The following is a 22,905-nucleotide window of genomic DNA, read 5'->3' as shown; positions in this document are numbered from 1 at the left end:
TATTGTCTGTAAATAGTTAGTGGCATCATGGCCTGTGGTTCCTTTTACTTATACTTGCATAATTGTTTTCCCTTCCAGTGTTTGAACCTGACTCAACTCCTCACCTACTATGGCCTGAATCCAGACTCGCCCATCTCCCCGCGTCAGTTCACCTACCTGTGTCCTGCCCTGCTCTATCAGATAGATAGTCGGGTCTGCATTCGCCATTACCACCAGATGGATTTGGAGCAGGAAAATTCTGGTAAGTGCAAACTGTTTTATCGATCCACACTTTTTTCAGATGAAATGCCTCGTAGCGTAGACAGAAACAAACATAAATTACACAAATGCCAGCCAACCAACCCACTCTGAAATCTCCTTCAGGGTTTTATAAACACCCAAATGTAGCTGTGACCAGGAGACTGTCTGATGGGTTAGTTTTTCATATTCATCCGTTTTTCTGCAAGACATTTTTTCAGGAGAATGTGTGTATTGTTATTATCCATATCAGATGTAAGGTTTGCCTTAGCACCTGTAGCTTCCACTGCTGAACAAAAAACTGTTTCTCTTTTATTCACAGCTTAAAGGTTCCTCCCATAGCAAAGAAAGGAAAGTGTATTGTTTTATACTCAGTATACAGTATTTATTCTCAGAAAACAACAAAGCTTCTCACCAATTTTTCTGTGAAACTTATTCACACTTTTTCACAAGGATTAAGTGACATTTAACCTCTAGTACATTATCACATTGCAACACATTTCATCCAACTCTTTAGCTCATTATTTTGTTGAAAGAACCCCAATAGTTAAAGTGATATCATCATGAATCTGAGCGTGTCTCCAACACTGACAAAAACAACAAGCCCCCCAGAGGGTTAAATAAAAACAAAAAAACAAACTGTGACATGGTGCAAAATATTGAATCACTGAATGGTTAAGCCTTAGCTGACTAATCTTATACTTCCTGTACCAAACAGTTCAGCATCTAAGACTCTTAGACACAGACACAACAGTCCTACAAAACTGTAGCACCTCCTGTGTTCGTCGTTTGCAGGGTATTAGTATTTTTAGAGCTTAAAGGCTTTATATGCGATTTTTTTTTTCATCCAGCAGATGTCGCCCTTGAGCACCAGCATGAAACCAAAACAACTTGCGGTGCACTGTTGTGTTAGCATGCTAATGCTAGCGATTTTTATTATGCTCGTATCTTCACACTGCATGTAAATTTACCCAAAATGACTGTGATCTAGAAACACAGTTAAGCAGTGAGTACAGTATGTTATTCTTCTTTTCTCCAGTCCCCCAATTAAACAACTTTTATACGAGAGGGCAGGAGTCTGCTGCCGTCCCAACGATGTAAAGAAACTGAAGACAGGACTCGGAAAACTCAGAAAACGTCACAGACAGCGGGACTCGGGTGTTACACTCACTGTAGACAGTCATGACTCACAGAGTTATTTTCAGAGGATATACTTGATTTCTATTACATTTAAGTGTGAAAAATTGCATATAAACCCTTTAATATAGAGAGGCAGCACACTTATTAATTATTTCAGTCAATCACAAATCCCTCTGAGCATATGATAATATCAATCAGTAGGAGTTACGGCGTAAAAAGAGAGCTAACCTTAGTGTGTAAATGTCAGCTGAGGATGTAGGATTGAGGCACATTGACTGTGATTAAGTTAAAGTCTGGATAAAGATGACTTCAGGTTCTTGTCGAGAAGAGTGCATTTTGTGATCGACTCTCCAAAGCAGCTCTCATAGTTCGTGTTGGATGCTTTGTGTCCGTGACAGTGTATGACCTTGTAATTCAAAATTATAGTTGCCATGGCAGCTAAAGAGTGGTCCTCTCGTGTGTGTTTTTAAAATTGCTAAAGAGGGACTTTTTGGGCCCATTTTTGTGCACATATTATCGTTTGATGAAAATAGCTTTTTTGCTTTTAATGATGCCTCTTCTTTCAGTTTGTCTTCCAAATCCCCAAGTTAATTATAAACTGAGAGAGAGAAAACCCAGAAAGAGACGAGAGGATCAGCGATAAAGAATGAAGGTCAATGTTAAGCCCTGCTCTGGGACAGCACATTGTTTCTAAGTTTATGAGAATGCAAATCGTAAAATCTCAGTGTTTAAAGTTAATGAGTTACAGGTCGTGATCTGAAGCTCATAAAACCATAGAAGCTTTGAACAGATCAAACCACCAGCAGAAATCACAGTTTCTCTACACTGAACCTTCTGCTCATAGTTGTGCTGTGTTTGTGTTTAATTAGTCAAACGTCTAAATCTTTAGGAAGCATATGTATTCTAATGTATAGTGGAACTTTAATAGCAGTGAGACTGACAACACTGCATTAACATCTGGAGCATTTCTTTGTTCTAATGTTCTCTGTTCTGTCTGCAGTCTCGTTATTCATTAACAAAGTAGACGAAGAAGTTTCAGATATTTTATTTATGTTATTTTGTTTAACAGATTGTAAAAAAAAAAAGTAACTATTTAGTGGACTTTGGGACAGAAAGAAGTTGTCAACGCAGCAGGATCCTGAGTCCAGCTGTGAAACGGGAGGTATTCCCACACTATACGCACTCTTAAACTTTTAATCATTAAACACACACTCCCCTCTCGAGAGACACCTACATATCGTGTGCCTTAGGCCACAGTGTGCCACCACTGAAAACAGTCATAAAAATGATAATGCCTGCAAGAAGACAGCATGAACAAGTCAAAAGGGCAGCGCTGACTTCTCATTAGTGAGGAAACTAGACGCGCTAGATTGTCTGCAGCAGTGCACCAAGACTCAACCATAGGCATCGCCACACGCCGTGAAGCTACCTCTCATTTGCCTCCCGCCAGCATCCATGGGGGAGCTCGGAAAATTTGCAGTTTCTTCCTTGTGGTCCCCACTCCCCTCTCTTTTTGTGTTGTGCCAATTAGGAGAGCCTAAGCGACACCCTGGGCCATTTTTTTTCTGAGCCATGGCTCACAGGAGACGCATAATTGGAGAGAAGACACAGACCGGTGGGTCTCCTTCTCCTCTACTTTGTTCTCTGATCACTGCCTGCTTTCACCTCAACCACAACCCTTCAGCACACCTTCCCCGTCTAATCACACACACAAAACACACACATGCACACACTAAAAAACTGCGATTGCATGAGGGTAATGAGAGAGAGAGAAGAAGATGAGCTTTAGGAGTGTGAAGGCCCTGCAGTGATGTACTGCAGGCTGATACACAGTTGCCTCTCAGGGTTACACAATGTTCCGCTTCATGTGACAAATAGGAAAGCAGTTGACTGTAGCGCCTTCACTTTTGTGAGGCATAAAAATGGCGGTAACAATGAAGCGAGAAAGCAAGGGTTATTAAGGACATTGTCATTTATGACGAGATGTCCAGTGTTCTCCTTACTGACGATGAGGCTCTCTCCACAACACCTCCATGAAGTATGGTCTCCTGCTGTAACATAAAACTGACAACAATGTTTGCTAATTTATGCATTTATTTGCAGGTCGTCAAGCTTCCTGACCCAAAAAAACTGTATGTAGTTGGTGGATTCTTCAGAGGGACAGAGAGAGAAATACAAGTCACACATGTATGTTGTTGCACTTTGCATGATGTTTGGAAGCACTGTGCAGCTCAGAAAGTGCACAAAAGAAGGCCTAAGAGAGCTGCATGGTTGAAGTTCAAAGGTCCTGAAGGAGCAAAGTGCTCACTCTGTTCCTTTACACTTCACTGCATAGTCAAGCACATGAGCCTTTAAAGGCTGAATATGCGATTTTTCACACTTCAATTATATCTTCTGAAAATAACTTTGTGAGTCATGACTGTCTACACCGAGTTTTCCGAGTCCTGTCTTCAGTTTCTTTACATCGTTGGGACGGCCGGCCGACTCCTCCCCTTGCATATAAAAGTTGTTTAATTGAGGGACTAGAGAAAAGAAGAATAACATACTGTACTCACTGCGTAATTGAATGTCACATAAGCGTTTCTAGATCACGGTCATTTCCTGTAAATTTACATGCAGTGTGAAGATACGAGCATAATAAAGATCGCTAGCATTAGCATGCTAACACGACAATGCAGCGCGAGTTGTTTTGGTTTCATGCTGGAGCTCAAGGGCGACATCTGCTGGATCAAAAAAAATCGCATATAAAGCCTTTAAAGAAACCTTCACGAAGTCACTTTTTCTTTATTACAGGGCAATGCATCAAAAAAGGCAAAATAACACTAGCATGAAAAACGAGTGGAGAAACAAAACTAACTAACGATGCTATCATACGGGCATGAGAGCTCAGTGAATAGTATGTTGAGGATTACCAGTAAGATGATGTAAATCAGCCATTATGTTGAGGCCTCATCCCAAGTAAACACTTACAGGAGGTATTTAAGCTAACTACGTCATCAGCAAAACACCAAGGGCCTTATATTTGTTCTTTACTTTAACCCCAGGTTAAAAAAAACAAAAAAAAAAACAGCATAAAGATTTGGGTATAAAGCTTACAACAAGTGGCTGTTTAATCAGCACTTACACATCAGGGCTGTCCTCTTCAGTTTAAATATTCCCCCCAGGAGGATCCCCAGCCTCCTGTTTTCCAGCGTCCTGGTGAGAGGCTCTCTTTGGTCATGTTTTTAAATCCTACAGCTGGGTAATGGGACAGTAACAGCTTGATACAGTCTCTCTAAAGAGCCCTCTGTCAGGCATAAGACATGTTTCAGATCATCTCTTCACAAGCGAGACCACCTGGGGCCGATTAGACGTGAAGAGGAAGTGTGTCTGCCAGCGTGATTTTACTATTATTAGTCATTTTTACCCTCCGGCTTTGTGGCAGCTTTGCTTCTTTTGTTTTTATGAAATAAACTTGAGCAGCGCTCAGTAGCTGGTAGAAATATGTTGGTTTTAAGTAATAGTTAAATATTTGACCATGAGAAAGATGTCTCAGAATGTTCATCGTTTTAAGCATGACATTGAAGAAGCTGTTAAATCAGTGAGGAGCAGAGTTTTGCAGAGCTTTTGTTTGTTTTGACAAACTCCTGATATTGCTCACTGACGCCAGTTATCGGTTAGACGTGCATTACACAAAGATACTGTTTTAGTCGGTTGAATGTCAGCAGTGAAGCACACCCATCACCCACTTTGGCAAACACACCACCATCTTCGGTCTGACACTGAATTTCTCTCAACATGAAACATTTTGTCCTCTGCAGAAAGAATCAAAGTTTTTCCTCTTCGGTCTCGCTCTGTTTTGATTTGCTGACAAGTGGACTGACAGTTTGAGTGATAGTATACCTTTCTGACTTTTTCTTCTCCTGCTTCATGTGTTTACGTCTGAATGAAAAAGGAGGCGAGCGAAATTCTGCTGAAATGTCACTTCACATTTAATGCTGGAGGCGCTTTGTGTCATCACAAGGACACGCGTATTGAAAACCTCAGGAGGATGGTTTCCTTAGCATGCACACAGGAGAGGAAAAAAAAAATACCCTCAGCCTGCAGCCAGATGATGAAGCTGTGGATGTAGTGTGGTTTTTATTTTATTAAAAATAGCGATTGACTTGAGCAATGACAGGTTTCAAATCAACCGAACAGGCCCTGTGTTGAGTTTAAAGTTTAATTTTTTTGCCTGGACAGCTGAAGTCTTAGAAGTATTGGATTTGGATAACAAGCACTGTGCTCCTGCCGCTTGCTTTATAGTAAATGCAGAGGGAATACTGCTGTTTGATCATTGTCCATGCCTTTGTCTCTTTCTCCAGTGTTGGTGTGGCTCTGGGGCTTTGTGTCCATCACCATCATCAGCCTGCTTTCTCTGCTGGGAGTGGTGCTCGTACCCATCCTCAACCAGGCCTGCTTCAAGTTCCTGCTCACCTTCCTGGTGGCGCTGGCAGTGGGCACGCTCAGTGGAGACGCGCTCCTTCATCTGCTGCCACATGTGAGTATACCAGAGAATGATCTGGACAGTGGATTCAAACTTTTAATAGAGCGCAAGTCTTGATTCCCCCTTCATCGATCAAAAAGTCTAGGTTGGAATAATTCAAACCTATAAGACATTTTCTAACTGTTCTTACTTGAATTATGGATCCATAAAAAATGGATTGGCCAGAGATGTGTGAGTGAAACTAGGTCTGAAATCATGGCTACTAGAACTGTCTTTATGCTCAATCAGCCACTAACAGGCTCGCAGCGCTGACATGCCTGGGTTACGTCAGATCTCTTCTTCTACATCCTCTAACAGATGTGCTGTTAAGTATACTGCAGATAACCAATATAAATAACTTTCGCTCCAATACACAATGAATGGGGATGTATTTTTAATTGCGTAAGGTCGCATGCAGTGTGTGATGGTGGCTGCTGCACCCGCGGTCTGAGATTATAAACAGAATATTTTGGTTGACTTAGGATCTCTGAGGACGTAAATGTATGATTTTTAAGTTGTATGATCCTTAAATCTAGCAGTGTCTGCTGTTATTCTCAACAATAAAGAACAGCTGTTGAAGTGAATTCTTTGTAGGACATTGTCACGATCCAAAATTAACGCGTATCGAGATACAAATCGTATCGTGAGGTTGTGGGAAATACCCAGGCCTAGCTCTAGACTAGTGGACTAGTTTGAGTTTAAACTCCTCTGTTGTAGTGGTAGCTGACCTCCTTCTGGGTATTTCAAAGCCTTTTTCAGTGATACTGAAACCTCATAGTCCCTCTTCCTCTGACCAGTTGTAAGTACATTTATAACAAACAGAGATCAATCTTTGGGCAATCACAGTCACACAGTAAGTTTCATTTATCAGCCTCACCCTCACCGCCCATCCTGTCCTTTCTATTACAGTAAGAGGCGTCCGGGATTTCCATGTGTGTGGCTCCATGAAATAAAATCTATGTACTGATGAATGTGAAATCCTCCTCCATCCTTCTCTCGCTCATCCTCTGATCCTCTTTCTTTGTGCAGTCTCAAGGGCAACATGACCACGAGCACGGCGGGCAAAGGGCGAGCCAGAGCACTGATCTGGTTACTGAATTTGATGGAGTGTGGAAAGGCCTAACTGCGCTGGCCGGCATCTACCTCCTCTTCATCATTGAGCATTGTATCGGCATGTTTAAGCACTACAAAGACCACAAGGTGAGACAAACATGACCCGGCTGTAGCAGTAGACTAGGCAGGATAATCATCAGATACTGATGAGCGGTTGCTTTTCTCTCATATTTTTTCAGTTTTATTTCTTCTTGCTAAAAACATGAAATGATTTGAATTTAGAATATCTTAAAGCCTTAAAAAATTGTTTCCGTTCACAGGGCAAGAAGACGATCGAGGAGGGCAAGATTGGCAGGAAGTTGTCAGATCACAAGTTAAATCGGCGCTCAGATGCAGAGTGGCTGCATCTGAAGCCCATCAGTGAAGGTAAGAAGTATTTCAGACACTCCATGTTCACAGCAGCTTTGAACCTCAGATCGCTTCTAACTCTGCGGCCATTTTCAGACCATGACGTCACAGTCGTCTCCTGCGACAACGGTCACAACGACACGCAGATCACAGAGCTCCAGCCTCCCGACTCTCCCACCACCAGGACGCCCCTGGCACCCCAAATCGCCCAACAAGAGCCCCAGTCACCCAAAAAGGAGAACGGACACAAGGTGAAGAAGCACGGACACGGCCATGGTCACTCGCACGGACACGGTCACTCCCATGGAGGAAACTGTCACTCAGACCAGGAGATGAAGGACGCCGGTATAGCCAGCATCGCCTGGATGGTCATCATGGGTGATGGCATGCATAACTTCAGTGACGGTTTGGCTATAGGTAAGAGATTCTGAATCATCACTGTTAATGATCCATCACTGACAAATGTTTGTGTTGGCAGGAAATGAAACAAGGAAACAGCTCGTCTTTCCCCGTTTCATTTCCTGTATCTATGCTAAAGCAATTGATCAAATTGCACTTCCCCAGTCTTATAATATTAATTTATCCTTTATTAATCCCGCAAGGGGAAATTCGTTTTTTACACTCTGTTTTTTTTTTTACACTCTGTTTAATGAACATGCTACACAAACAAAGGCCGAAATACACACACATGCACAAACAGGATCCTATAGACATGCACTAATGGAGAGGTCTCAGAGTGAGGGGGCTGCCCACAGCAAGCGCTCCAGAGTAGTTTTTGGGGTTCGGTGCCTTGCTCAAGGGCACCTCGGCCGTGCCCTTGGAAGTGGACTGGCTCCTCTCCAGCTACTCCAGCTGTCCGGGACTTCAACCGGCGACCCTCCGATTCCATACCCAAGTCCCTACAGACTGAGCTACTGCCGCCCCAGACTTTTCTTGCCCGTCCATTATGAATCTGCGACTAAAAATTCAGCCAGTCTATGAAGGGCCTCCAACAGACCTCCTACAAACAGCAGTTTGCCAGTCACTGATTTAATATAATAGAGTTCATAACAAAGTGACTGAATGTCCTAACCTCAAAAAAAAGAAACTTATTTTGAATGTGTCAAAGGACTAACTTATACCATAAGAGCCAAAAACATTATTCAATCAAATCAGGACACAGATATAAGAAGCTATAAGAGGCGTGTTGTCTCATGCCCTCAAAGTCTTCACCAAAGATTACTCACACTTCACATCCACCTGAAGTCGGCATGTCCACAGCTAGGACATTTGGATTCAACCTAATTGGCTGCTGGCTCAGGTTTCACATTCAGTGTACAGACATGAAAGTTACATCGATCGTCTCATATTTTCAGTGTATTTTCCCAAAATGTCAAACTTGTTCTCCCTGACATGTCCTGAACTTCTTGTCTGTGCAGGCGCAGCGTTCAGTGCAAACCTGACAGGAGGCATCAGTACATCAGTGGCTGTTTTCTGCCATGAATTACCTCATGAGCTCGGTAAGTGGAGTGCACCCAGAAAGTGTCAAAAAAAAACGAAACAAAGCAACTAATTTACTCATCACACACTCGACCCTGCACACTTCATCGACTCTACCGGTAGAACAAAGCTGCTTCTGTCAAGGCCTTGCAGTTAGCTCGCATAATGATAATCATTGTCTAAATCACTGCCTCATGCAAAACCGCTCGTTCCCTCACTTGAAACTTTAATCCGAGTCTCACGACCCTCTGTCCCTTGGAACTTGTTAAAAACCCAGTGGTGTCAATAATCATCACTCTTCTTTTCACTCCAGAAAAATGTACTTTTTTTTCCAGATTAATGGCTTTTGTCTGACAGCAGCGAAATGGCTTGTCAATGTGTCTGTCAGTGAGGATGATGTACCGTGCCTGGCGCTCATTGTTCAGTACAGTCAAGACTCAAAAGACGCTGCTGCAGCTGCTGGTGTGTTCATTTGCATTCAAATCGCTTCTCTCCGAGGACACTTTTGATTCAGTTGCATTCAGCAACAGTGAACACTTTTGTTTCCGAATAGTGTTTCTGTTTTTTTCATTACTCCAGTGCTCTCCTCTGCCCGTTTGTTTATAGTGCGAGGAAGCGGTGGTAAGAGTAGGGTGAGAAACGCAGACAATGGGGCCATCCAGAGCAGATCAGTACTAATGATGTGTCTCGTTGCGGCGCGCTTTCCATGCCTCGTTTGTGGGCTTGATGAATAGAGTAGTGTCAATTACTGCAGAGAGTGAACTGCTGAATAATAGCCTACGTTTGTCTGCCTGCTCCCCCTTGTGTTGACTTACTAGACCATCAGGCATCTTATTGTTGTGTTTCATGGGGGGGGGGGGGGACGACACAAAAAAATCAGCTTCTGTTTCAAGATTTTATTTGAGGAAGAGGAATAAACTCTTTGAATTACAAAGTCTGTGATCTTTGGCAATTAGCTGTTTTAAGTGCCAGGAAATCATCTTTTATTGGCTGCATCTTTGGGGTTTCAAGATGTTCAAGAAGACAGCTGAGAGCTAGCGTTCTTTTTTCTTTCTTTTTTTTCACATTTTTTTATCCTATAACACTATTTTGGCTCTGTTGTACTTGAGTTTCCAGATGGTTAACTGCAGCACAAGTTCTATCTCAAACAACATTTAGAGGATTTGCGAGATCAATCTCTCCCCCCGTTATTTTACACTTCCTATTCGGCGTCCGCTCTTTAGGAGCAATTGCTGCCACGCTTTCACAAGCACAGGGCTGCTTGTCAGACCCACCCAGCAGTTTGACAAGAGCACCTCTCAGCTCCTCCTGAAAACAAAAGCCGTCCCCCTCATAGCAGCTGGATGGCAAAGATGATGATTATGAGGGTTCTTTAACCACCCAGAGTGAAGCTAATTGGCAGTGATGGGTGTGTTAATTGCAGTCGATGAGGCGGCAGCAGGCGTTTCTGAGTGCCTGATGAATTGGAACTGGGGAGACAGGAAACGCCAAAGAGAAAGTTGAAGAGGGGGGGGGGAGAGGCCATTGAAGTGAGGCGTGTGCGGACTGTCGCTCTTTAACTTCTCCCCCTTTTCTTGGGGTTTGATTGATGGGTGAGAGCAGAGTGGTAATATATTCATTGTGGTAATTAGCAAGGAAAAGAGGCCGCTTGTTACACGGCTCAGGAAATGTAGGCCACCCCCTTCTCAGTATTCATGTCTTTCTCCAAATCCAGGGCGTTTCCGCCGAGACTTGGGCCTCTTCCCGCGTTTGGCCCCAGCAATGATTGAAGAGGGTAGAGAGGCTACGGCATGCATATGTAATCACAAGTGTTTCAGCAGGGAGTTAAAGACATATTTCTTCGAGAGAGAGGCTCCTGATCTGTTTTGCACCTATTTGGAGACAGATAGTGGCAGCAGGTACATGGAGGGAGTTTGCCTTTGGTGACGAGGCGAACTTTTCCAAAGAAGAGTCAGAGAATGACATGTGCCAGGTTACTCACAGAGGAGGTTTATAAGCAGCAGAGTTCATGTCACTTTGCATGCTGTAAACGGAAATTAGACACACTGCTGTCAGTGGGGCAGCATCACACTTTGTGTCACTTTTATAAAGTGCTTGAATCAGACATAAGGTTTGTCACGATATCACAATTCAAAACTTGATACGAGACTCGTAAACTCAAAAGACATCAGTGCCTGTTCCCATTCAATGGAAACATAAATAGACGTTGGGTGATCTCATGTTTTTCATTCATGGAAATGACACTCTAACTCCTGTACACTGTTGAAATCAGACAGTCGTCATAAAATAATTGGCACACGGCAGCTTTCCTGGTCAGATATCTGGAACAGACACATTTTGACGAAAGCAAAAAGTCGCGATCTTAGTGAGCGCTGAGCATCTGGAGGAATTAGTTCTTCTCTCCTGTGTCCTGAGCCACAGGACTCGACAGTAGCGATGAGCTCAAAATGTCTTTGACTTTCTGGATTTGACAAATGTGAAACCAGGTTACGATCCTTAACAACAATAGTGATTGTATGATTTCAAACACATGGTATCAAAAACAATTCCACATTATTGACGACTTGTACGCCAGAATGGATTGGCTAGAAGATTGACTGTTGCATGTTGGGATATATGTGGTTTTTTTTTTTTAAATGAGTCTCTCCTGGCTGACAGGTGACTTTGCGGTGCTGCTGAAAGCGGGGATGTCAGTGAAGCAGGCCATTGTCTACAATCTGCTATCCGCCCTCATGGCCTACGTTGGCATGGTGATTGGCACAGCTGTGGGCCAGTACACGCACAATGTCACCAGCTGGATCTTCGCCATCACAGCTGGCATGTTCCTCTATGTGGCTCTGGTGGATATGGTGAGTTGGCACAACGGGCACCACAGCCCCACAGTGATAATTGTCCCCTAAACAACGTCAGCTTAACTTTCACTAACTCCTCTCCCACACGGGCAGTTAGTGCTCTCCTCTACCTCTTACTAATCTGCAATGCTGATTTCCAGGAAGTCTCTTTCTGATCCCAATTGGTCACTCTGTTTCTTTCATAGCTGCCAGAAATGCTTCACGGGGACAGTGAGGACCACAAGCGCTGCCAGCTGGGACACTTTGTCCTGCAGAATCTGGGCATGCTGACCGGGTTCGCTATCATGCTGCTCATTGCCATCTTTGAAGACCAAATCGTTTTTGATTTCGGCTTTGATTAAAGAAGAGACAGGGGTGGTGGGGAAATGTAGTAGGAGAGGGGAGAGCTGGATGTATCAGTATTGTTCTTCTTGGCCTTATCATGCTTTGTTTGCAATGTAACGGCCCAGTCTTGCATGCGTTGTGAGTCTCGTTCATGGCCTGTGCCTCCATTCCAAACAAGCAGCGGTTAGCTTATGCATATCACATGACTGTGCCAGTGGTGTTTACACTCTGCTCCTCCGTCAGCTCCAATCTGTCCGCTCCCCTAGAAGCAAAAAAAAAAAAAAAGAGAAAGAAAAAAGGCTGAATGAAAGAAGAGCGGGGCTGCTATCCAACCAGAAACACCTCTGCTCTGAACCAGTAAGCTCCATCTTTTAAAAAAAAAAAAAAAAAAAGAGCTGGAAGGTGTTCCTGCAGAGAAGCAGCTGTCACGGCCCGGCAGCCCGCCGCCCATGCATCATCACCTGTTGTTGTTAGTGTGTTGTTGTCCTCGTACTCCGCCCCCACGCCTCTTCATCTCTTATCCACCCTGTGCTGTGTCCCATCATCCATGACTCGTACATCTGTGGTGTGTGTTCCACCCGCCATCCGTCATAAACTTTTGATGTGATCACGCTGTGTACCAAACATCCCGTGTCTCTCTGTGCCAAGCCCTGGCCACTGGAGCAGAACCACAGCTGCTCCACACACACCGTCACAGTGTCCTTAAAGAGACGTGGAGTTCAGCGCTGCTACTTTTTTTTTTTTTTTTACATCTGAAACAAACCCTTCAGCTCCTGTGGCTTCTCCGGTCTAAATAGAAGAGAGTGTTTTCCTGATGCTTCGTGGGAGATTCCCAAAATGATTCAGTGTTTTTATGATACCACTTAATCCATCTTTGACTTCAGATTTATGTTTCAGTCTAATTTGATTTTTGGGATTTTTAACACTAGTTGATGGTAATTTCTAACACAGCTGCCAAAACTTTAGCAGTTTGGCATTAAGGACTAAACAATCTTTAAGAGCTAGATGTCATAAATGTCTGATCACGTTTGACAATCTGTCGCCAAGGGAGAAACACCGTCGTTAAGTCTTCATGCTCTCTTTCCTTTAGATCAGCAACTTTAAAATGTGAATTCAAAACTACTCTCACCAGTCTTAATCAATGAAGTGTAGTTGAGATACAGCTAGGTGCTGCAGTGGATATTTAATTACAGTGGGAGGTAGAGTTTGTAGATTTTTTTTGATGTACTGTAAATACATGCTGTCTTCATAGTGTCAGTAGTTTAGCAGCTCAAAGCTTATCTTCTTTCCTGCTGAATCGATTTTTAAAGTACCTCTGTCAAGGACTCAGTGAAGCTCCTGACAATCAGAGGGAGACCAATCAAAAGACAGAACTAAATGCTAGCTGCTTTCAAACGACAGCATTCCCTGCACTTGTAATAGATGTTAAACTCGCGTTATTGAACCTTGTGATTTTTACTTTTATGAATATTTTTTACTTATGCTTCTGAGGGTGTCTGTTGAAGTCACTGACTGACTGTGCCAAAACTGGTCTCAGTGTGGGCTTTCAGTGGCTGGTGCTTGACACTGCCCCCTCCCCCCCCTCCCCCCAACCCCTCCCTCACGCCCCGACATTCCATTGGCTGTTCTGCGGCTCACATGCTAAGCTAACTAGCTTCAGCTGCTGGAGCGCACACGGGTAACGTGTGTGACTTCATTTATCCTGTCACTGTGTGACATCATCCATCTTCTATGTCTAAACTGGCTGTAAATCATCGTCAGTCACATCGAACTCATGTTGTTGATCTGACTGAATCATGCATGAAGCATGAGTGAAACAGTACAGACGTTGTGCTGAGTGTAACTTTGTTTTCATTCTTTGTACTGCAAAGTTAAAATATTGACAACCTTTGTTACTTTATAAAGAAACTGTGTGAAGATCCTCAGAGGTTCTTCAGGTGTAGTGTGACTGGTGTTATGAGCCTTTTCGATGATGCAGGTGTGAGAGCACAGAACTTCTCTGCATCACTTTTTTTTTCTTTTATAGGCATTTTTTTTTTTCTTTGTAGGTTCATGTTTGATTTAGGTGCACACTATCGTTAAACAGGACCTGAATGTAGTTTCAATCTGTTCTCTAAACAAGTTGTAGTTTTTTGACATCAACTAATTAGCTTTCTTCAATACTCATTTTGATTCTTTAGTTTATATTTATGTTTAGAGGGTTCTTTTTTCTAGAAACAGTGTTTTTCTTGTTGGTATTAATTGTTTAATTTAAATCAAAACGTTTAATTAGAGTTTGACACTTAATGAAACTACGACCCAAATACAGATTCTGTTTACTTTCTTGGGCAGCAAATTGTGTTGAAAATGAAGGTCTCTGATTGCACTCATTCTCGCTTTGTTGTACGTTCATTTGTTTAGTCATCTGGATATAAAATGCAAAATGTGACATCCTTGCTGTTTGCCTGTCTGTGCTTCTCCCCATTATGAAAAGGACAATAAATTCTGGAAAAAATCTCCGACTCCTGATCTGATGGTTCAGAAACCCCCTCACCTGTAACTTCATGCTGCTCATGTTGTGTGTTTGTATAGGGACAGAGATATATGTAGATCCCACTGTTCTGATTGCATTTAAATACTTTAATTAACATTTTATAACTTATTTGATTCTAGAGTTTTATTTTAGACGTAAGAAAAGTCACAATATATTGTACCATAAAGCCATCATTGTGATATTAGGTCTCTAACAAATGCACACAGCCCTTGTGTTCTGCATAAATATCATTTCTGTTCACGTTCTTGAAATCACATATCGTGGTTTTTGTGTGAAACCGACTGAGACTAGGAGCTGAGCTGGCAGAGCAGAGCCACCCCTCGTCTGATCCAGTGTTCAGCAGGAATGTCAGAGTTCAGTGTCATTCCAATGACGTAGTTGGTTGAGTGGCCGGTGGTGGACAGGGTGCCACGCCTCTCGCTCGTCTTGTAGACTGGCACCACATAGCACATCCTCTGGGGAATGTCCTGCCGCTTGACAGGCTTCAGCCACATCTGGCAGAAAGAGAGGAGCAAGGAGACGGAGGCGTTACACACAAGCAGACGGAGAGCAACACGGTACAATGACTTATTTATAATTAAACTCAGGTTGTCACGTTTTCTTTACTCGTCTTCCATTAGCTAATTCAACCAACAGTCATTGGAATTTAGCTGTTGTTTCACATTCAAAACATTTGACTAGTGGAACAATTAAACTGGCAAAGTGAATTCTGAACGCCTCTGCTGACATGCAAGAAAGTGAACACTGAGAGAAATGTGACAAACACACAATGAGGGGTGTGGCTGATGCAAAGGCCATAGGCCACCTTTTATAGCTGGAGGTCAAAGGGCACCACAAAATATAACAGTCATAGTAACAATGAAAATCACACAAGATGAACTGAAAAAGAGAAAAACTATTGTACAGAAGGTGGTAAAAGAGACAATTAAAAAAGTGTCTTCAGCTGCATTTTAGAAGCATCAATGGAAACTACAGAGCGTATATGCACACTAATAATGTTCCAACTGGCTGAAGCCACAAAGTCAAATATATTTTAATCAGACACGTGGTGGAACAACAAGAAGACCTTGGTCAGGAGAGCTGAGGGATCTGCTGGGGATTAAGGGATGGAGGAGGTCGGAGATAAAAAAAAAAACAGGTGCCTGATCATGCGGGGCTTTATAAATAAAAACAAGCATCTTAAAATGAATCCTGAGTTTCACTGGAAGACAATGTAGAGAAAATAAGATGGGTGGAATGTGAGTTTACCTGCTTGACCTATTTAAAAATCTTTAAAAAATTTAGACATTTTAGGGAGGTCTTATTTAGGAGGGGTGGAAGGAAATTGCGGTAGTCAAGTGGGGGAAGATACAAAAGCTAGAAAATGGTTTTAACTCTGCTAAACTGAAATATGGTTCACAAGTTATGTTTCCTAAAATAAAAACATGAACGGCTTCATGCTGTTATGTTGTTCTAAAAGCAAAATGAAGCCTAGATTTTAGGGATTCTATTTCACAGGAAGTGGGAGGGATACAATCGGCGCAACTTTGGAGGAAATAATAAGACCTGTATTTTTCCTGAGGTCAGGACAGAATGCGTTAATCCATGTGACACAGTGACAACTAGTCTGGGATGCCATCAGTTTAACCCCAACATTAATTTACTACCGGTAATAGGGGACATACGCCTCTGAAACAAAAGCAATAACAACGAGGAGTCTCCTTGGGCTATTAAGAAGTCTTGGTTATGCAAAAGGGATAAACTGGGCCACTATAAAAAATAAAAAAAACCTCTTTAAAAACAAAACAAAAACAGTTTGTTGAGTTGCAAGCACTAAAGTTCTCAGCTGGTTCCATAACAGGCACCGCTGTTACGATTTGCATTTCAAAGGCAGCCATGAAGCCTCCACGCACAAATAATAAACACATTTTTAATTAAGTTCTGCTCTCGTCAAAGCTGATTCTGCCCTGAAATGTCAGAATAATAAAAGTCAGTCTTGTGCATTATTCATTAATCATAACTGCATCGAGAAGACGAAAGAACGGAGGGGGAGAAGAAAAGAATAACAAAGAAATGAAAACTTGATCAGTGCTCGCTGTCTGCCATCAGCACTCTGTCTCCACTGCTCTGTCAGTCTGCTTTCACTTCAAACTGTTAATTAATAAAAGAAGGAGAGAACTGAGAAGCAGGCTTTCTACAGGCGTACTGTTAGCTGCTGCTCAGTTTTATGTCCAGAGAAAAAGGAGCTGAGAATATCCTCCTGGGTAGAGCTTCAGCTGCTCTATGGTGGTTGTTCCCGCTCTCCTTGGAGACTTACAGTATTGGGTTCTGATAAAGGAAAAGTTTCCAAGCCGAACAGCGATGGAGTCTGGCCCATTTTCATAATATGATACGTGCACAGTCCCCCTTTACCGACACCCAGAGGGATCAAAAAGAGCAGAATCAATAAACCTCCTTCCATCAAACTTTATGGAAGAGTATGATATGCAACAAGGATTGTTTTTTTTCACCTGTTTCCTGTAGTTTTCTTCTGTTTACATTTAAGAGTGACTCTCAGTGAGTGAGGTGTTAAACAAGAACCATAAAGACAAAGTAAACTTTCACGTTTGTTCCTACATATTTTCATTTCAGTGATAAAAAAAAAAAAAAAAACATTAAAAAAAGGTGCCACCTGTAAAACAGCAGTTTGAATGTTGATTCCACTTAAAGGGAACAACAATCCTAATTTCATAAGAAGTCCTACAAGCTTCTTGAGTCCTCAAAGCATAAAATGTATCCCGCAGGTTGAGGTTCAAAAACCATTCCTGGTTTCGGTAAAATAAGTTGACAGAACAATATCACCATAAGGTTCTTCAGTTTAGTCCAAGTGGCAACCTCCGGTGTTTAAAAATGAAGGCGATGCTGAAGAATAAAATCCTGAAGTTTGTCCAGTGTCAACCTGCAGCTAGCTGCAGAAGCACCAGAAGTCACATACACACTCAAAAAAAAAAAAACCTGTTTACAGCAGAAATTAACATGTGTACAGCCTGGTTAAAAAAACTTAATAGGTCTGAATAGCTCATGTCATGATTGGCACACTCTGCACACGGGGTGATTTTTTTTTGATAACTCATCCATTTTAATTTTGATTGAGGGGTTAAAGCACGTAGCCGACCTGATGGAGAGGTGGGCGCAATGTAATTGTTTGTCAAAAGGCTTAAAACCCGCCTCAGCGCTCGCTCTTTGCCTGTCATTAGGTTGACTGAAAGTTAGGTTGAGACAGCATTTTTTAAGCATATGGACCTCTATCGATGGGACGCCAAATCCCCCCTGCAGTAACAGATGGATGACGTCCCTCAGGCTTTGTGGACAGGAGTAAACTAATACGACAACCCCAGGTAGTATTGTAAAAGAAAAGGATACACTTTAGTATTGTGATCAAATATGTTTTGATACTGCATCGATTACTTAATAAATAATTCATTTTTTGGAAAAGGTTATTTTACTGATACGTGTATTTATTTATTTGCTCAGACGGCCAACAAGTGGTGCAATGATGGATGGAAGAGGGACTTTGATACATATTCAGGTCTCATTGTCCTCTCCACTTCCTGAACCACTGCTCAAGATTCTGACAGGAAACTAAACTGTCAGGTGGACCATGAGGCACTCCTTAATCAAAACAAGATGGCTGCCAGGCATCGCCTTTAAAGAGAAGACAAAGGGCTGTGGGTAAAAAAAAAAAAAAACTTCACAGCATCAACAAACTAACACTCAGACTCACACAGTATACAGCACGGATAGAAGGGACTGTCTACTGTCACATTGTGTAAGCACTTTGCAATCCGGATGCACCCATTGGCCAGAGAATTAAGTATGCATTTGAAGGAGCCTTCGAGAAGCCTTCAGATGCGCTCTCTGAATGATGCGGCCGTCAAACTGGGACATAGCCTACGTTAAGAGTGTGTGTGTGTGTGTGTGTGTGTGCTTTGAGTTGTTCTTACCACAGGCATGGGGTCGTGTAGAACTTTTGGGTAGGACTCGGCAAGAAGTTTGGTCTTTCTGTCCCAGCGTGCTCCATCGAGAAACAGACCTCTGATGTACACACCTGAGTGTCGGACGAAACACACAAACAGAGCCGCAGTCAGAAGGTACAAGAGAAGTTACTCATTTTTTTTATAAAGATTATCGTTGCTACAGTGAGGGTTTGATTTTCAGAAAAGAGAGAAAAGCTCTGAATCAAACTGTAGTGACCTCTATGTAATGAACAACACTGTCTTTATACAAAGCGTATGAGCCCTGCAACTAATGGGATGGGAAAAAAGGACAAGATTTAGAAACAACTGACTGTTGCAATCCCGCATCACACACCCAAATGCACAAACACTGTCAGATTTGCAGCTTGGCGGCAGAGGCTGTGTTATTGTGTTGGGGCCCCAGCTGGGGACTGATTGAACGCGAGGCTTAATGTGAGACTTTGACTGAGAATCTCACAGCAGAGCTGGAGGCACAGCGAGGGGCTGACGCAGGCCTGCATGCAGACGAGAGGCGGGGAGGCTTTGCTTTAACTTACTTTCTCACTTCTACCACTTGGCTTCTCTTATAGTCAGTCAGCCTAATGTCACTTTCTATGTGTTTGATTCTTCTCTTCCACCCACTGCTTCTTTCACTTTCTCCTTTGATTCCTCACTTTTCATCTCCTCGTACCCCTTTTTAATCTCCCCCTGACTGCTTCCCTCCTCCAGTGTTCTCTATCTCTCTGGTGGCTTTTCTCTTGTATCTTTTAACTAAGGGATAGTTTCATGAAAAGGGCATGTTCATCCCATCTCAATTGATATATCCCATCATTTTTCAAACTGCCCTCCTTCCTCATTCCTCTCTGGTCAGTATCTTACCATCCGCTGGGGGTCGTTTGTACTGTTTGTCATCCAGGACCTCGAAGTCGAAGCTGAGCAGATCGATAGGGACCGTGTGTTTCCTGGCATAGTTCTGCTGGCTTCCAGTGAGGAAGGCCTGCGTGAAGAAGAATCCTGACACCCAAAACACGGCAGGGGTCCCCTGATCATACCAATCCTGAAAAGACAGCAGACCACAGAAGAGAGCCACGAGATTTGTTGAGAATATTAGTTTGTGGTTGGGCTTATTTTGAATGACACGTTTGCTACATAAAGGTTAATCCATATAAACAAACAACAAAACATACATTAAAGGGTAACTAAACCCCATATTTTCAGCTCTACTGCTCTACCCTGGAATTTCAAAAAATGCATTTAGAACGTCAATGTATCAACTTCGAGAAGGAGGGGGGGCACGGGGGTAAACTCGCCCACTCACTGCTTCGCGCCGTTATCAGCCACAATATGATACAAGGTTTGCCCCACACACCCACAGTTCGCCGAGTCGGGTGACGAGGCTTTTATAGGTTTGGTGACGTGGGGCTGTACTCCTACGTCATACTGTACGCTACACAGCCGTTAGAATTTTTCAAACGGAAGGGCAGACACTATGTACATTTCTAACACAATATTTAGAATTTCAATACTTTGTACTCAAATGTCAAGATTGGGACTTGGATTGATCCATAACACTACTTAATACTCAAACACAGAGGTTTATAGTTGAAAAAAAGTAGTTTTAGGGTTTAGTTACTCTTTAAGGACAGTACATGCAACTTTTTTCCCAAAGGGGCCATGCCCATTCATTTGCCCTTCTATGCTCTGATTGGATGGTTGTACTATTCTGTGATTTGCTTTTACTCTAGCCTTCTTCATGTCAGAATCCACAGCTTTGAGTAAAATGAAATGGTCATTTTTCAAAGTTCATTGCTTCAACCTGCTGTGGGATTTTGTTTTTAAACAGAAACAGACCAAAATGTATACTGATTCCTCTAAATGATATTTTCAAGCAAACAAGACAATTAGGAATAATATTATTTATTCATAGATAGTTATTTTGTAATACCTGTTACCACTGCCACAAGGTAGGTGTCAGATTGATCAAATGCTAAATGGACTTGAGCTTGTAAAGCGCTTTTCTAATCTTCTGACTACTCAAAGCGTTTTTTCACCACTTACATCACACCTACACATTCACACACACTAATCCATTCACACACATTCAAACACTGCTGATGCGGCAGTGGGAGCTATTTTGGGTTAAGAGTCTTGCCCCAAGGACACATCAGACATGTGGCTGCAGAAGCTGGGGACCTTCTGGTTAATAGACGACCGACTCTCTACCACTGAGCCACAGTATTTTTTTTTTAAACTACAAACAAGCAGACTATTTACAACTTCCTCCAGAAACATCTAAGTGAGTGAAACGACTTACTGTTTAAAGTTAGGAGGATGATATTTATGAGTCAGAAAACCTCTTCTACATGTTCAGGACAAGCTCACCGAAGAGAAAAGATGTTCTGCTTGAAAACAAACAGAAAGCTCCCCACAGTAACTATTAGCTCGATTCTTTATTGTTGTATTTGGCTCATTGTTGTCATGGGGCATAATCTCTTTTAACAGGTACTTTTTAAAGTATTGTCCATTCATATTAAAAGTTGTGATTGTTTTATGAGATAAGTAGGACTAGATCAGTTTAATCTCTGTTTCTATTCTAAGCACAAAGAAAAAAAAAAAAGGTCATTAACATGATATAACTGTAGATCACATTTCGCTTACGAAAGTCTCCTGAGAGTAGCAGGATGTTTTTCTTCTCAACTCCTATTAAATGAGAAAAATAATCACATTGCCTAAAGATGTCAGGGTGTTTTGTTTTGAAAGAACGTTTGCTCAGATGATAAACCCGTGATTTTCAAGGTCACCCCTGTGGGGAGTCATGAGTGGACATTTCCGTTGCAGACACACACACAGTGCATTGTTTGCAGTCCACTGAGTTATGATGAACAGGAGAAATGCAATACTGCTCCAGTCCAAAAACAAAGGGAAACATGTTGAACTGTCTGTTTGATGGAGTTCATATTGCAACCTCACATGATACAGTTAGCTAATTTGTTTTGTGTTGTAACTCAGCCCTAAGAGCAAAGCAGAGCCCCCTTCTCTTAGCCAAATAAGTGCTCTTGTGTAAGTCAGTGTGACACAGCTGTCTCAGCTTACATTAGATGGTGCAGTGTGCACTGACCTAACATGAGTCTAGAACCTCTCCAGGTGAAACATGGTCCTCTTGTAGGTCCAGACTTTTGTAATTTATGCAGGGTTCCTACATGGGTCCCATCACTTATTTCCTTACCTATCGAATCTCAAGTTTGAGACTTTTTAGTTAATTTTTCAAACCAATCTTGACATCAAAAAACACAAATCTGTGTGATTATTTGTGCTGCACCAAACCTCACTATTATTTTCCCTAAAAGCTCCCGTAAGGAACATTTGGTTTGTGGAGTATATGGCGCCCCCTGTGGACAAAGCTGATAACATCCTGTACATATTTAAGTAATGATTATAAACAAAATCTTATCCTGCATTCTTTGAACTGTCAAATGTATCACTTATTGTGTATCTTTGCTGTTGAAAATATAAAAAAGGCGGTTCAGCGTGATTGAATTAACTTTGTCCGACACCTAGCCTATCGTCTTGTTTGCTTTTGGAAGTCATAAAGAGACATTGGTATCAATTTCAGTCTGTTTCATAACCGGCTAAAATCACCTAACAGGAGTTTAAGATAAAAGTAGGTAAAATATAATCTTTCAACCCATATTTCTTTGTCTCTTCTATAAACAGAGATTGTCACCGCAACACGATTAAGCAGAGAAGATAATGGGTCTACCTCTTGAGATCAATATCCTTACGTAAGACATACCTGTAAAAACTGCAGTCGTTCCAAGAAATCGGTAACGTAGCTCCCCAGCGGTTTGAGGCTGGGGTAGGACTTCTTCATCCACATGCCTGGGATACGACCCTTCAAAATGCTTCGAACCACCTCCTCCAGCTCAGCTGACATCACCACCAGCCCCTGCACATGAACACAAGACCCTTGTTCAAAAACACTAAATCATCCTTAAACATCTTGTTAACATCTTCACTGCTTAAAAATAAAGAAGTTCAAGCCCCCCTCTTACTCTAAATGGAATATGTGAGGAATTCAAGTTTGTCACCAAGGAACTTCTCTCTGGAGGTAGATGACAGGCGGCCCGATAATGGAAGCTCTTATCGCTCTGTAAGGAGCCTTTGATAACCGTATGAAAGATGATGAGCTTATGCTCCTTCCTGACTCCTTAAACTCACTTCACTTCAGCCCCATGAGGCTGATGCATCTCAAAAGGAGAGCAAATGTGTATGGAGCTTGTTTGTACCTTGTAAAGAAACACCTGTGTTTAGACTTGCTTTTTATTTGAACGTGGTTTAAAAGGAATTCAAATTATTGCACATCTATTTTCAGTTGATGTTATTAGTGTTATTCACTCAAAT

The 22,905-nt window shown here is 42.2% G+C and overlaps 2 protein-coding genes across 7 annotated transcripts in view; one reads left to right on the top strand and one right to left on the bottom strand.

Moving 5' to 3' along the window:
• The window catches only part of slc39a10 (solute carrier family 39 member 10), a 28,037-nt gene extending 13,612 nt beyond the window's left edge, over nucleotides 1–14,425 (top strand). For 5 of the 6 annotated variants that reach the window (XM_065962084.1, XM_065962087.1, XM_065962085.1 and 2 more), the window contains 7 exons: nucleotides 79–241; nucleotides 5,721–5,896; nucleotides 6,911–7,081; nucleotides 7,255–7,759; nucleotides 8,761–8,841; nucleotides 11,480–11,670; nucleotides 11,859–14,425. In XM_065962084.1, coding sequence (XP_065818156.1) covers nucleotides 79–241; nucleotides 5,721–5,896; nucleotides 6,911–7,081; nucleotides 7,255–7,759; nucleotides 8,761–8,841; nucleotides 11,480–11,670; nucleotides 11,859–12,014 — 1,443 coding nt within the window. In that variant the 3' untranslated portion in view covers nucleotides 12,015–14,425. The remainder of the gene's footprint in view (nucleotides 1–78; nucleotides 242–5,720; nucleotides 5,897–6,910; nucleotides 7,082–7,254; nucleotides 7,760–8,760; nucleotides 8,842–11,479; nucleotides 11,671–11,858) is intronic. The other variant, XM_065962088.1, reaches the window with a different exon arrangement.
• A 176-nt stretch (nucleotides 14,426–14,601) lies between these two features.
• The window catches only part of dnah7 (dynein, axonemal, heavy chain 7), a 79,747-nt gene continuing 71,443 nt past the window's right edge, over nucleotides 14,602–22,905 (bottom strand). The window contains exons 63-66 of the mRNA XM_065962404.1: nucleotides 22,298–22,450; nucleotides 19,384–19,561; nucleotides 18,493–18,596; nucleotides 14,602–15,024 (exon numbers count right to left, since the gene is read on the bottom strand). Coding sequence (XP_065818476.1) covers nucleotides 14,818–15,024; nucleotides 18,493–18,596; nucleotides 19,384–19,561; nucleotides 22,298–22,450 — 642 coding nt within the window. The 3' untranslated portion in view covers nucleotides 14,602–14,817. The remainder of the gene's footprint in view (nucleotides 15,025–18,492; nucleotides 18,597–19,383; nucleotides 19,562–22,297; nucleotides 22,451–22,905) is intronic.

Source organism: Labrus bergylta, chromosome 13, assembly GCF_963930695.1.
Source record: "Labrus bergylta chromosome 13, fLabBer1.1, whole genome shotgun sequence".
NCBI classification, from domain to species: Eukaryota; Metazoa; Chordata; class Actinopteri; order Labriformes; family Labridae; genus Labrus; species Labrus bergylta.
The sequence above is the reverse complement of the archived record's forward strand: the minus strand, read 5'-3'. Positions and strand labels throughout refer to the sequence as shown.